This window comes from Girardinichthys multiradiatus, chromosome 12, assembly GCF_021462225.1.
Source record: "Girardinichthys multiradiatus isolate DD_20200921_A chromosome 12, DD_fGirMul_XY1, whole genome shotgun sequence".
NCBI lineage: Eukaryota > Metazoa > Chordata > Actinopteri > Cyprinodontiformes > Goodeidae > Girardinichthys > Girardinichthys multiradiatus.
This window is the reverse complement of record NC_061805.1, coordinates 4,840,220-4,854,266: the sequence shown is the minus strand read 5'-3', so window position 1 is coordinate 4,854,266 and position 14,047 is coordinate 4,840,220. Positions and strand designations below refer to the sequence as shown.

The following is a 14,047-nucleotide window of genomic DNA, read 5'->3' as shown; positions in this document are numbered from 1 at the left end:
ATCATCTCAGACTGGTTTCTTGAACATGACAATGAGTTTACTGTACTTAAATGGTCTCCATAGTTACCAGATCTCAATCTAATAGAGCACCTTGCCGGTGTGGTGGAATGGGAGATTCGCATGGATGTGCAGCCCACAAATCTGCAGCATCTGTGTGATGCTATCATGTCAATATGGACCAAACTCTCTGAGGAATGTTTCCAGTACCTTGTTGAATCTATGCCATGAAGGATTTAGGCAGTTCTGAAGGCAAAAGGGGGTCCAACCCGGTACTAGCAAGGTGTACCTAATAAAGTGGCCGGTGAGCGTCTGTTTGAAGACTTCGGAGTTATCATAAACAGCCACAATATTTAAGCCTGAAAGTAATATTAGCAACTCCTACAACAAACTATTTGTTGTAGGACTTGATCTGTATATTATAGCTTTGCTAATTTTAAAACAAACAATCCTGCAAAAAAATTCATTCGAACATTTATGTACAAACGTGAAACTTTTTTGTAAAAATAAATTATTTTCCAATGATTTTACTGAAATTGTTTTGCTTGTTTTGCCAATATTGTCACGGTTTACTTGATATCGGACCCCGAATGCAGACGAGCAGGCAGCGTGATGGTAAGTGAAAAGGTTTTAATGACGAAAAAACAAAAACTCACTCACAGCAGGAGGCAGGAACAAAACAACGGACGGGCAGGCGAGACAGGCATGGCATGATCCAAAAACAAGACTTGAGCATCAAAACTTGACATGAGCAGGAGTATAAGACATGAGAATCAAAGCTAGACATGAGCATGAGAGTGAAAGATGTTTCCGCGAAGACAAACAGAGCAGGTGTGAATCTATCGAGTGAAAACCAGGTGGAGCAAGGGGACATGTTAACTTGGACAGGTGAGCAGACAGAACAAAACGTGGCTGCGGCAAAAACAGAGACTCTAATAAACAAACTAGAAAAACATGAAGCTAAAGCATAACCAGATCCGAAAACCAAACTTGACAAAACTAAAGCATGACCAGGAAAATAACAGAAGCGTGATTCAAAATCTAAGAAGAATAATAACAAAAGAACGAGTCAAAACCTTAACTGTGAAAAACATAAGAAGAAACCCGAAACCAAAAACCAAACAACCCTACATCATGACAAATATTTTAACTATATACAATGTGTTTGATTGTTTAAATTGTTTTTTGGTGACACAAAATCATTTTTATTGAACAGCCCTCCCCTGGCATATGTTCACATTTAAACGTAATCAAACTGATCCAGATCCGATTGCACTGCAATGACATAACATTACTTTCAATAATGCAATATGTTTTGTTTAGTGACAAGGTTAAAGCATACATTGTCTTTGTCACCACATGGAAAAGCTACCTTGAAATGGTGATTTTTCACCTTGTAAGAAGTGATTTTAGCATCTGGTTTGCAAATGAAGGATTTAATCCGCCTTATAATGTCTTTAGTTCTTTCCCATTAATTATATTATCAACTTCAAAGCACAGTGGGTCTTTTGCATGATGTGCGAGTACAGACTGTGCGTGTTTGATCAGTTATGTGCGTACTTTGCCATAATCAGGTTTGTGCGCCTTCAGAAGATGATCACTGACAGCGATGTGACGCTGGAATGATGTTGAAGTGTTGCAAGGAGTTTTACCATAGGAGAAATATCATGGCTTTTGTTTGTGATGTTTGTTTGTGGCTCCAAATCAGAGCTTAGATAATCCTACATACAATCCTCTATTCTCATCTATGTTTAATATTTTTATTTTTGAAAACCCAAATCTGTTGGCACATGTACAGAAGATTCTCTCTCCCTGTAAGCTGTCATTCTATCTATGCCTCCTTCTGGCCAAAGTGACAGCGGACATTTTTTCGTCCCAGTTAGCATCTGCACTTTAAATGTGCTAAACCCACATGCAAAAATTGCGCCCGCAAACAGTTTCAGGTTTTGAAAATCGCATTACGGGTGGTAAGAGATGACATTTGCATATCCTCTTCCCATGAATTTGCGTGTTTGGGTCATTATCATATGTTTTGCATATTCATGAAGGCAGACACAGTGAGAAGTTTGCACCCGCGGTTCCGCTGATTTTGCAAAGGCAATCCAATTACCACCTCATTTGTAGATCAGCTTTGCCGACGCAAACAGGCTTGCGTGCGGAAATCTTTTGAAGACCAGGCCCTTAATGTATAATTATCTGAAAGGTACAAGCAGTGCATCGAGGAGCACTTCCAACAAAGCAATTTAAATTTTCTCTCACACCGTCATGTTGCTCTGACCTCATGAATTGCTTTGAAAGGATCCTCCTGAAGTACATCAAGAATGCTATCCCTGCTGGCTTGGATAGCCTGTAGTTCGCCTACAGGGAATTGCTCCACAAAAGATGCTGTCTCGTTAGCACTCCACACAGCTCTGACTCATCTTGAGCACCCTGACAACTGTTAGGATGCTATTTGTAGACTTCAGCTCAGCCTTCAACACCTTCCTTCCTGAAATGCTGGCCATGAAGCTCCACAAACTTGGTTTATTTGCACCACTTTGCTCCTGGATCAGCAACTTCCTCACCAACAGGCCCCGGGTGGTTAGGATAGGGAAACTCATATCTGCTGATCCTCAACACTGGCACGCTGCAGGGTTGCTTTCTCAACCCTGACCTCTTCAACCTATTCACACACGAGCGCTCTGCTATTCACAAAACAAACATGGTTGTGAAATTTGCAGACAACACCACTGTGGTGGGTCTCATATCTAACAATGATGAGAGCCAGTACAGACATGATGTCCACAATCTGACTCAGTGGTGCTCAAGGAACAACCTCATCCTGAACACCAACAAGACCAAGGAAGACATGGTGGATTACAGGAGGTCCAGGAAGACTGAACATGATCATCTTTGCATACAGGGTGGCTCACTGTCTTCCTTCTCCATCTGGGTGCCCACCGCTCCAATTGGCCCTGGAGTTTTCTCAAGGATGGAGGCAATTAGGACAGGAGGTGTTGTGGAAGGCCTCTGTCCCAACATCTCATCCATAAGGACAAACCAGGGCCAAGTGGCAGCAGTGTGCTTTTCACTGACTCCCTCTCCTGACCCTGGATACTTGCAATCCTAAAGTTAGAAGGAAGGAAGGATATTTATGAAAGTTAGAAAGATAGGTGTTTTTGAAAATGGACAGAAACTGACTGCAAAGAATGTTGTTATTGTTCCTCCAAGCCACGGTGGCTGAGTTTTTAGCTCCAGTAAAAAGGTGGTCATTATCCTTTGTAGCTTTGTACATAAACAGTAAAAACAACAACAAAAAAACATCTTGCTTATTATCAGTGTAAAAAAAGTCTTTTTTAATTTTACATTTGTCTTAATTTGCAGAACATATAAAAATATTTCTATGCAAATGCCTAAAACAAGCTCTTTCAAACTTTTCACTTCTTTACTGAGATTTGCTTGCATTTGAAAGTGTATTTCTCTTCAGCTGTACCTGGAATAACAAATTATAATGCTAGCTGAATTATAAATACACTTTTAAAAACACATATAGCAGATTTCTTCATCAAAAATGAATATTTAAAAGCTTATTTATTCTCAATCACACTCTCCGGCGATACGGTAAGATTACATAAAATTGTCCATTTATTCAGGTTAACTTTAATATCACCTGTAATATCAAATCGACTTACATGAACAAATGACACAATACATTAAAATAATACTAACATAAACTGTTAAAAATCACTTGTGTTTAACATTCACTGTGATGACTGGCAGCAGGAGCTCAGTGCCGACAGTCCGGCCAAATCTCTACCGGGCTAGCTTGCCTCACCACCGGTAGGGCTGGCGGGGCAAGCCGGGAGTTAATACGGCGGGGACGGAAAACTCCGAACACGTCGGAGCACGTTTGAAACTAAGCGATGTCTTGATAAATCAAGCAGATTTTTCACGTCTACACAGTTATATTCCCGCACTAAAAACATTGTGAAAGTTCATTTGTGTCACAGAAAGTGTAATTTTTCACAGTTTACTCACAGCTATTGCCACTGTAGTCCGCCATGGCTGCCCCTGTTTGACCAAACCGCTTCGACCCGCAATGAATCATGGGAAAAGATGGACTGCGAAGGATACTCAAAACGCATCCTTCAAATCGGGCAAAAGAAGGACACATTTGTCTGCCGCATTTGACAGACCTTCCGCGCCACGCTGTGACGTAATCAGCCAACAAGTAAGGACTTGGAAGGATCTAGCCCCTGAATTGGGACACACCCTCGGCCTGCACATGGATCCTCCTCCTTCCTGTTTATTGACCAATAGTAGAGGAACTGGAGAGAAGAAGGCAGCTCTCCTCATTGCACAATGAAGGAGAAATGCATACGGTAAAGGAAAAAGACAGACGAGGAAATGTAAAAAGAACAAAGGCATGTGTAAGGAAAAGGAAAAAGAAAATATATACATTTCTTGATGAAAATGCATGTCTAAGAAAAAGGAAAAACAAAATATATATATTTCTGCTTTTATTTTTAATTTTGTCAGGATCAGTCCACCATAAATGTTTGTCCAGCCTTTTAAGCACAGCAGTAGAGATTGTCCGCAGGCGTGCTGATCAGCTGGTGAAACACCCACCACCGAGCTTCTGGTGAACAGCAAGACTCACAAATGTACAAAAGCATGCACACAAACACACACACAGGACCAGTCAATCACACCACACCGTAACATCTTTATTGTCATTATGTCACCATAATGACATTTCGCTGAGACCCTGCTCCAAAGATACACATGTATTGCACAGACATAAATTAAAAACACTTGCAAAATTAAAAGAAAGAGAACATATGTACATAGAATGTGACATTCTATTTGACATAGTATTTACGTAAGTGCAGCTTGTGCTGAAACCGTCCTGAGATGGGCCGGTGGTTTGTTTATTGTCTGTCTGCAATAATGTTTAGTGTCTGTCTGCAGGGGGACAATTCCCTTGACTGCTTTGGGACGGAAACTGTATCTGAGTGTATTTTGTTTTTGATTAGATGTTCCCAAATTGTATTCATTGACGGAAGTGGGACAAACAGTACATTTCCTGGGTATGGGGTGCCTAATGTAAAAATTCAGCAAAAAAATAATTCACTAGCACATTTCTGTTATTTAGCACGCTTTCTTTACTTTTAGTGAATTTTTCTTACATTTATTGGGAAATGCTAAATATAAATCTTAAATCTATATCTAAATCTTAAATCTATATCTAGAAATATATCCTAAATCTAAATATTAAATCTAAATTCAAACCTTAAATCTATATCTAAATCTTAAATATATATCTAAATCTATTTCTTAAATCTAAATGTTATATCTAAATCTATATATATATCTTAAATCTAAATATATATCTTAAATCTAAATCTTAAATCTAAATATATTTCTTAAATCTAAATATATATCTTAAATCTAAATCTAAATATATATCTTGAATCTAAATATATATCTGAAATCTAAATCTAAATTTATATATATATATCTTAAATATAAATCTAAATATGTATCTTAAATTTAAATCTTAAATTTAAATCTAAATATATATCTTAAATATAAATGTTAAATTCAAATATATATCTTAAATCTAAATCTAAATATGTATCTTAAATTTAAATCTTAAATCTAAATATATATCGTAAATATTATATCTATATCTTGAATCTAAATATATTTCTTAATCTAAATGTTAAATCTAAATCTAAATCTCGAATTTAAATCTTCAGAAGATATGCTAATTAACCACGCCCCTTCAACTCGTAGACCATGATTGTTAGTACAGTAATAAAAACAAAACCAAGAGACTGAATATATTCAATAGCAATGTAGATACAGAGGCATATATACAGTATACTGTATGTATAGCACAATCAAAAATTAAACTAAGGTGATTATGTTATGTGGAAATGACCTAACTCTCTGTAGTGTAAACAGAATTTCTGACTTCTTGGGGAAAAAGGAGAGGCCTAGATGTCAGGAGGGGCCACACCATTGCATCTTTCAGTCCTCTGTACCAACACTGAATACAGAAAAATTAAAATGTCAGTACCTGTGCTTAGGTTGCTATTTATTATAGCAGTTCCCTGCTTTCTTGAAATAATTTCTTTCATTTGGCGAACACCAGATTCACACCCATTTAGCTGTCTTAGTTGTAGAGTGTCACTTGATGAAAATGGAGAAAAGAAAGTAAAAGCAAAGCACCAACACATCTTCCGGTGATGTATAGTCCTGCAACAAAAAGTGCAGCTTGTGCTGAAACCGTCCTGAGACTTACGAAATTATAGTCAGACTGCTGCTCTGCTCACAAATCTTACCTCCACTAAGAGACAGTTCTGCTCGACCCCTGATGGCGAGAAGGCGTTTACTGAACTGAAGGAGAGATTTGCTAAAGCCCCTGTCCTTATACAACCTGATCCTTCTAAACAGTTAATTTTAGAAGTAGACGCCTCAGATGTAGGGGCGGGGGCCGTTCTCTCGCAAAACTCAGACCCAGACGGTAAGCTCCATCCATGTGTCTTCTTTTTCTAGATGGCTCACACTGCCCAAAAGAAACTATGATGTAGGTGATAGAGAACTCTTAGCCATCAAATTAGCCTTCGAAGAGTGGCGTCACTGGTTGGAGGGAGCTGAGCATCCCATTGTAGTGTGGACACACCATAAAAATCTTGCTTATCTACCCGTTGGTCCTTATTTTTTGCACAGTTTAACAGAATCAGAATCAGCTTTATTGCCAAGTTTGTACATACAAACAAGGAATTTGGCTCCGGTACACTTCGCTCTTTGGTTTTGTTTTTGTATTACAGAATATACATATTCACAATGTACAATATACACATATATAATAAAAAGGTGCATTGCAACATCTGTATGCTGTTGTTTTGTACTCTATTGAATGTTCAACAGAGAAACAGCCTGGGGGAAGAAACTGTCTCTGTGGTGGCTGGTTTTAGTGAACAGTGCTCTGTAACGGCGACCTGAAGGTAAAGCTCTGAACAGTTTATGTGCAGGGTGTGTGGGGTCTGCACTAGAGGCTGACATTTTTTCGGGATTCCCACGGGAATCCCGCGGGACGGGAGACGGCATCAGTAAAGATCACGTGATTGGGACGGTACAGGATAAAAAATGAACGGGAGCAGACGGAAGCGGGAGCTAACCAATAGGAGGGAAAATAAACTAGGATCAATTGTCTTTGGAAATGTAAAACTGAGACTTTGTTATAAACGTTAAGAAAAAAAAAACTTGGATCGACACTGCCATTGTGTAGTTTTTTTCCAAGAAGCATATACTATAATGTGAGTCAAACGAACTACACGACCCACAAGCCAACAGTGCTTCTGATCGATGTTTTCCACCTGCGTTCAGAATGGAGGGAGCAAACGCAGGTGGAGAACTGGACGTGGTAAAATTGGATTTGTAACGTAAAGTCAGAAATAAGGACTTATCTATTAAACTCATAGATCTGACAAGAAAGTCGCAAATATTACCGAACTTCAGGAGATTTGAATGTAGCGGTGTTAACACGCAGTCTGCTGCTTGTAAAACGTGTTTAGTCGTAATCAAGGACACCAGTGATTAAGGGACACTTGTAAAACAGATTCTGGATTGAATCAGTCCTGCATCTCTTCATTCATCAAACCAAAAGTACCATCATGTGTCAAGTCTCATCTGACCAACAAAATTGCTGCATGTGCACTAAAGATTTAAGAGGTAAGGTACGGAAGCCCGTGAGGGGACATGGGGAAATTTATTTATTTTGCATCCCCACGCAATACTTTTGCGTTCGGCATTTTGGAGCAACAGCACAGATGACAAACTGCTCATAAAACAAACAGCACTGATATGTCATTGATATGGTTTATTTGTCATATGCAGGTTAACACGCAGTAAACAATGCGATAAAATGCTTAGGATAACAAGAACCGTTCAACTCACTTTAAAAACCAAAACACTAATGGCGTACAAAAAAAGTACACATCAGGCAGCAGTAATAAGCAAACAAAGAGTCACAGATGTGGTTTCGTGCAGTATTATTGTCCAGAGTTCAGTAGTTTGTTTGACAGCTTGTGGATAAAAACTGTATTTTAGTCTGATTTGAAGATAATTTTATTTAAGGCTGATTTCAAAATAAAACTCAATAAATCTCAAAACGGGTGTAGTGTTTGTTTCATTTTTGCAGTTATCTGGTTTGGAAACTATCCCACAAAGTATTGCGAAATAACGCAAAGACTATTGCGTGGGGACACAAAAAATAAAAAAAATCCCCCCTTGTCCCCTCGCGGGCTCCTTATAGAAAGGCTTCATCGAGGGAAGATATTAAATAAATATGTTGTGAAATAGAAAAAAAATTAATGTACCATTAAATGTACAATTTATTTAATACATCATTAAATATTAAGTGTACCACTAATTACGTCATGTCGTCTTTAAAATTATACTTAATTATTCAGTGGCACATTTAATTGCATAATAGTCCATTTCATGATATAATGGTACGTTTATTGTTTCTAATGATGTATTAAATAAATAAATGGTACCTTTAATTTAATGGCACATTTAATGTTACATTTCTTTCATGTTACATTTACTTCACTTATGGGACATTCACAACATTTATTTATTTAATGATGATTTTATTGTATTAATTGTGTCCAGTTTGACCCTCCATTCTTGATGCCTGCATAGAAGGTCATGTCAGAATTTGAATCCGGTGTTCTGGAGCAGACACACATCTAAAACCTGCAAGGAAGGGGTCCCTGAGGACCAGGGCTGTGAACCATTGAGGTACAGTTTCTAAATTATGAAGGTAATGCCTTTTTGTCCTTTTGTTCAACAAGTACAGTTCTCTTACTAGGTGCATTTTTCTTTTGTTCCAGCAACTTGAAACATAAAAGTGATGTCATTGTTCAAAGGAAATTATCACTTAATAAATAAGTAAAATACAACTAGGTACATTTTGTTTATTCAACTAAGATAGGCATGGTCTGTTTCCTTGTTTGATATTTTATTATTTCTTCATTATTATTCTTTTTACTTTAAATAGCCTTTACTACAGCTAAAAACAGGGACCTAACTGGTCCTTCAAAGAAAGAAATTGCCAAAAGACTAAATGAAGAAAACAAAAATGGGAGTGGCACAGGAGTGGGAGTCGTTCTGAATGGGAGCGGGATGGGAGTGGGAGTCAATTTACCAGGAGTGGGACGGGACAGGATTTTTTTTGTTATGCTGGCCTGGGATTGGGATGGGACAAGAAATTTTTCTGTGGGAGCGGGATGGGACAGGAGAGAAAATCCACTCCCGTGTCACCCTCTAGTCTGCACAGATTTTAGCAGCTCTTTTCCTGACCTTAGACCTGTATAAGTCCTGGATGGAGGGAAGGTCAGCCCTAATTATTCTCTCTGCATTCCTGATTATTTGTTGCAGTCTGGACCTGTCCTGTTTTGTGGATGAGCCAAACCACACTGAGATGGATGAAGACAGGACAGATTGAATGATGGCAGTGTAGAAGATGACCAGCAGCTCCAGTGGAAGGTTGAACTTCTTGAGTTGCCTCAGGAAGTACAGTCTCTGCTGGGCCTTCTTTCGAACAGTGTCTATGTGTGAAGACCATCTCAGGTCCTCAGAGATGGTGGTTCCTAAGAACCTGAAGTGGTCTACGGCCGATACAGTGTTGTTGAGGATGGTGAGGGGTTGTATGGGGGTGGTGTTCTCCGAAAGTCCACCACCATTTCCACAGTCTTGAGTGGGTTAAGTTCAAGGTAGTTCTGACTGCACCAGTGTACCAGCCTATCCACCTGCTGTCTGTATGCAGACTCATCACCGTCCTGGATCAGTCCAATGACAGTGGTGTCGTCTGCAAACTTAAGGAGTTTCACGGATGAGTCCGATGAGGTGCAGTTATTTGTGTACAGGGAGAAGAGGAGTGGGGATAGAACACACCCCTGGGGGGCACCAGTAGTTATTGATCTGGTTCGGGAGAAGATGCTACCCAATCTCACCTGCTGCTGTCATTCTGTCAGGAAGCTGTTGATCCTCTGACAGGTGGACGCTGGGACGTTGAGCTGGGTGAGCTTCTGGTGGAGGATGTCTGGTATGATGGTGTTGAAGGCCGAGCTGAAGTCTACAAACAGGATCCTGGCGTATGTCCCTGGGTGGTCAAGGTGCATCATCTGCCGACCTGTTTACTCGGTAAGCAAATTGCAGGGGGTCCAGCGATGTCTTTCAGGTGCTTCAACACCAGCCACTCAAAGGATTTCATGACCACAGACATCAGGGCTACAGGCCTGTAGTCATTTAATCCTAGGATGGTGGGTTTCTTGGGCACCGGGATGATGGTGGATCGTTTGAGGCAGGAAGGGACCTCACATTTCTCCAGTGACTTGTTGAAGATCCTTGTGAAGATCGGAGCGAGTTGATTTGCACTGGCTTTCAGGCATGATGGGGAGACGTTATCAGGTCCTCCAGCTTTCTTTGTTTTCATGCGCTGAAAGAGCCTATTTACATCTTCCTTGGAGATCTTTAGTGCAGGCAGAGGATCTGAAGGTAGGGGGTTGGGAAGAACTTGTTCCTGAATGGGATGTGGAGGGGATGATTTGAGGTGTGAATGGCTTCTTGTCATGTCTGCAGTAGAAGACATTCAGACGGTTGGCCAGGAGACGACTCTATTCAGGATGGGTGGGGGGGCTCCTATAGGTAGTCAGGTTTCTCAGACCGGTCCATACAGCTGAAGTGTCACCAGTGGAAAGGCTGTTCTTAAGCTTCTCACTGTAGCTTCTCTTGGCTGCTTTGATCTCCATTGTAAGTCTGTACCTAGCCTGCCTGTACCGCGCCCAATCTCCACTGCTGTGAGCTTCTTCCTTTTCCCTGCGCAGATTCCTGAGGTGTGGAGTAAACCATGGCTTGTTATTCCCAAAGGTGCAGAAGGTCTTAGTCTGCACACACATGTCTTCACAGAAACTGATGTATGATGTCACCACATCATTTAGTTGGTTTAGGTCAGTGGCTGAGGTTTCAAAACAGTCCAGTCTGTGCATTCAAAGCAGGCCTGTAGCATCTGCTTTGATTCCTCAGTCCACTTCTTAACAGTGTGAACCTTGGGTTTGGAAGCTCTTAGTTTCTGTCTGTAGGTTGGGATGAGGTGGATAAGAGAATGATCCGAAAAACCCAGAGCAGCCCTGGTAACCGCATGATATGAGTCCTTTAAAGCTGTGTAACAATGGTCCAGTGTGTTTTTGTCTCTGGTAGGACACTTAATATGCTGTCTGTATTTGGGGAGTTCATTGGAGAGGTTTGGTCTGTTAAAATCTCCCAGTATTATGATGAAAGAGTCCGTGTATTTTTTCTCCACGTCTGTAATCAGCTCAGCAAGATGTTTTTCCGTGGCAGAAGTGCAGCCATGCGGTGAAAAATATGAGCCAATTATTATAAACAAGGAAAACTCTCTCGGTGAATAAAACGGTTTACAGATTATGGAAATTGACTTCAGATCCGGACTACATGTTTTTCCTAGCACTTTTACGTCTCTGCACCAACCTTCATTTATATAAAAGCAAATTCCGCCTCCTCGCCTCTTCCCCGATACCTCCGTGCTGCGATCCGCTCTAAGCAGCTGGAAGTCCGGCATCAGCAGTGCGCGGTCCAGGATGTTTTCACTCAGCCATGTCTCGGTAAAGCAGAGAATTGCAGTCTGTGTTTTTATCGGTGAGAAGAAGCAGCTCGTCCATCTTGTTGTTTAGAGAGCGGACATTTGTCAGGTGGATTGAAGGCAGTGGTGTGCGAAGTCCTCTTTTGCGGAGCTTTACCAGCGCGCCCGCGCGCTTTCCCCTCCGCCGCTTTCGGCGCAGTAACCCGTATAGTGCCGCAGTTCCGCTTGCCAGGAACTCAGTGAACCTCGGATCGATGAAAGATGGTGTAAAAATCCCAAAAGAGGACTCTCTGATGTTGAGAAGTTCCTCTCTACTGAATGAGACCACAGGATTGTGGCCCGACACCACAGTACTGTGGCTTGAAACACATAAAAACACACAAAATACAAAAACAAAGAGAGAGCGAAGCTCCGAAGCTGCCATCTTCGGCGCCATCTTGGTTTAAATAATGTTTAAATAACAGTTCATCATCTCTTATCGACCAGGATCCAAAAACACCAAACCCAACGCCCTGTCAAGGCAGTTTGCACCTGATGAAGAGGTTCCTGTTGACACTATAATCCCCTCTTCATGCATTGTTGGAGCCGTTGCCCTGAATATTGAGAAACAGGTGGCCCAGGCAAAGAAGTACGAACCTGATAGAGGTAATGGCCCAACTAATAACATGTTAATTCCCAGTTCTGTTAGTGCCCGACTGATCCAGTGAGCACACACAGCCAAGTTTTCCTGCCATCCTGGGGTGGGTCGAACTGCGGCCCTCATCAGACGCTCCTTTTGGTGGCCCTCTTTGTTTGAGGATGTCAGAGCTTATGTCCGTACATGTCACACCTGTGCCCACTACAAAACAGGTAACCAAGTAGAAAGTAGCTTTAAATTCTTGCTAGTACTTAGGGGCGAAGCAAGGGGAGGGGCTGGGGTGGCACTGGGGGGATATATGCATGCATGCATATATATATATATATATATATATATATATTTATATAGTCATCAGTCAGTCATTTTCTACCGCTTATTCCATAGTGGGTCATGGGGGAGCTGGTGCCTATCTCCAGCAGTCTATGGGCGAGAGGCAGGATACACCCTGGGCAGGTCGCCAGTCCATCACAAGGCAACACGCAAACAACCAAGCACACACTTATTCATACACCTAAGGGCAATTTAGAGTGACCAATTAACCTAATAGGCATGTCTGTGGACTGTGGGAGGAAGCCGGAGTACCCGGTGAGAACCCACGCATGCACGGGGAGAACATGCAAAATCCATGCAGAAAGATCCCCGGTCGGGAATTGAACCCAGGACCTTCTTTGGTTTGGGGTGATCTGGACCGCACAGTGAAGGCAAAAGGGCCAACAAGTGCTAAGCATCTCTGGGAACTCCTTCAAGACTGTTGGAAAACCATTTCAGGTGACTACCTCTTGAAGCTCATCAACAGAATGCCAAGAGTGTGCGGAGCAGTAATCAAAGCAAAAGGTGGCTACTTTGAAAAACCTAGAATATAAGACATATCTTCAGTTGTTTCACACTATTTTGTTCAGTATATAATTCCACATGTGTTAATTCATAGTTTTGATGCCTTCAGTGTGAAGCTACAATATTCATAGTCATGAAAATAAAGAAAACTCTTTGAATGAGAAGGTGTGTCCAAACTTTTGGTCTGTACTGTATATATATTAAGTAGTTCCAAAGAGGATAAGAGGAATGTTTGACCGCATGAAAAACAAATTGTTTTGTATCCTGAAGCTGGTTACAGTGTTGATTCTTTAAACAGCTTATTTAAGGCTGCAAGTCTAAAAAGTCGACAGGAGAGAAATACAACAAAGAGCGGAGCTTGGGAATATTAGTTTGGTTTACCTTTGGCATAATTACTTTAACATGATTACTTACAATGTGTAAAATCAACATCATGTGAACTCAGTTCACTTTTCTTTCTCAAGCTTGATATTTTTTGGTCTCTTCTGTTGTAAATATAAGCCAAGAGTAAAAAGTTTCGTCTATGTGGCTGACCAGATATAATAATGGAAATATTTACCTGCTTGAGGAAGATGAGCTCTGCTTTCATGTGTCAATAAAGCGTCACATATATCCGCTGCAGCCCGGTGTCTGCTGTGCAGGCAGCCTCTCTTCTCCACCAGAAGCATGCAGGATGGTGTTAAGGTCCCCGCTGCTTACTTCGGAGCGGACGGTGCGGGTGAGGGACCCTCCTTTCTGTGAATGCATGCCTCTGCGGTTGCCTAGGCAGCGGCTGCATGAGAAGGTCGGCGGATGGAACTCTGCCCACACAGGGAAAAGGACGCCATTGCCTAAGGCAGGCAGGCCGGAGAGGTGTGCGCCTCTATCTGAGCGGATGGGAATTCCTTTAATGTGTTGTTTAGTTGTAGTTGTAGTAGAAATTA

The 14,047-nt window shown here is 41.1% G+C and overlaps 1 protein-coding gene across 3 annotated transcripts in view; it reads right to left on the bottom strand.

Annotated features, from left to right (window-relative positions):
- The window catches only part of LOC124877366 (cyclin-dependent kinase 1-like), a 110,334-nt gene extending 96,512 nt beyond the window's left edge, over positions 1-13,822 (bottom strand). For all 3 annotated transcript variants that reach the window (XR_007040502.1, XM_047380488.1, XM_047380486.1), the window contains exon 1: positions 13,684-13,822. Coding sequence is in view for 2 of the 3 variants with exons in the window: in XM_047380488.1 (XP_047236444.1) it covers positions 13,684-13,792 (109 nt within the window). In the remaining variant the exon portion in view is untranslated. The remainder of the gene's footprint in view (positions 1-13,683) is intronic.
- Between the last annotated feature and the right edge of the window lie 225 nt (positions 13,823-14,047).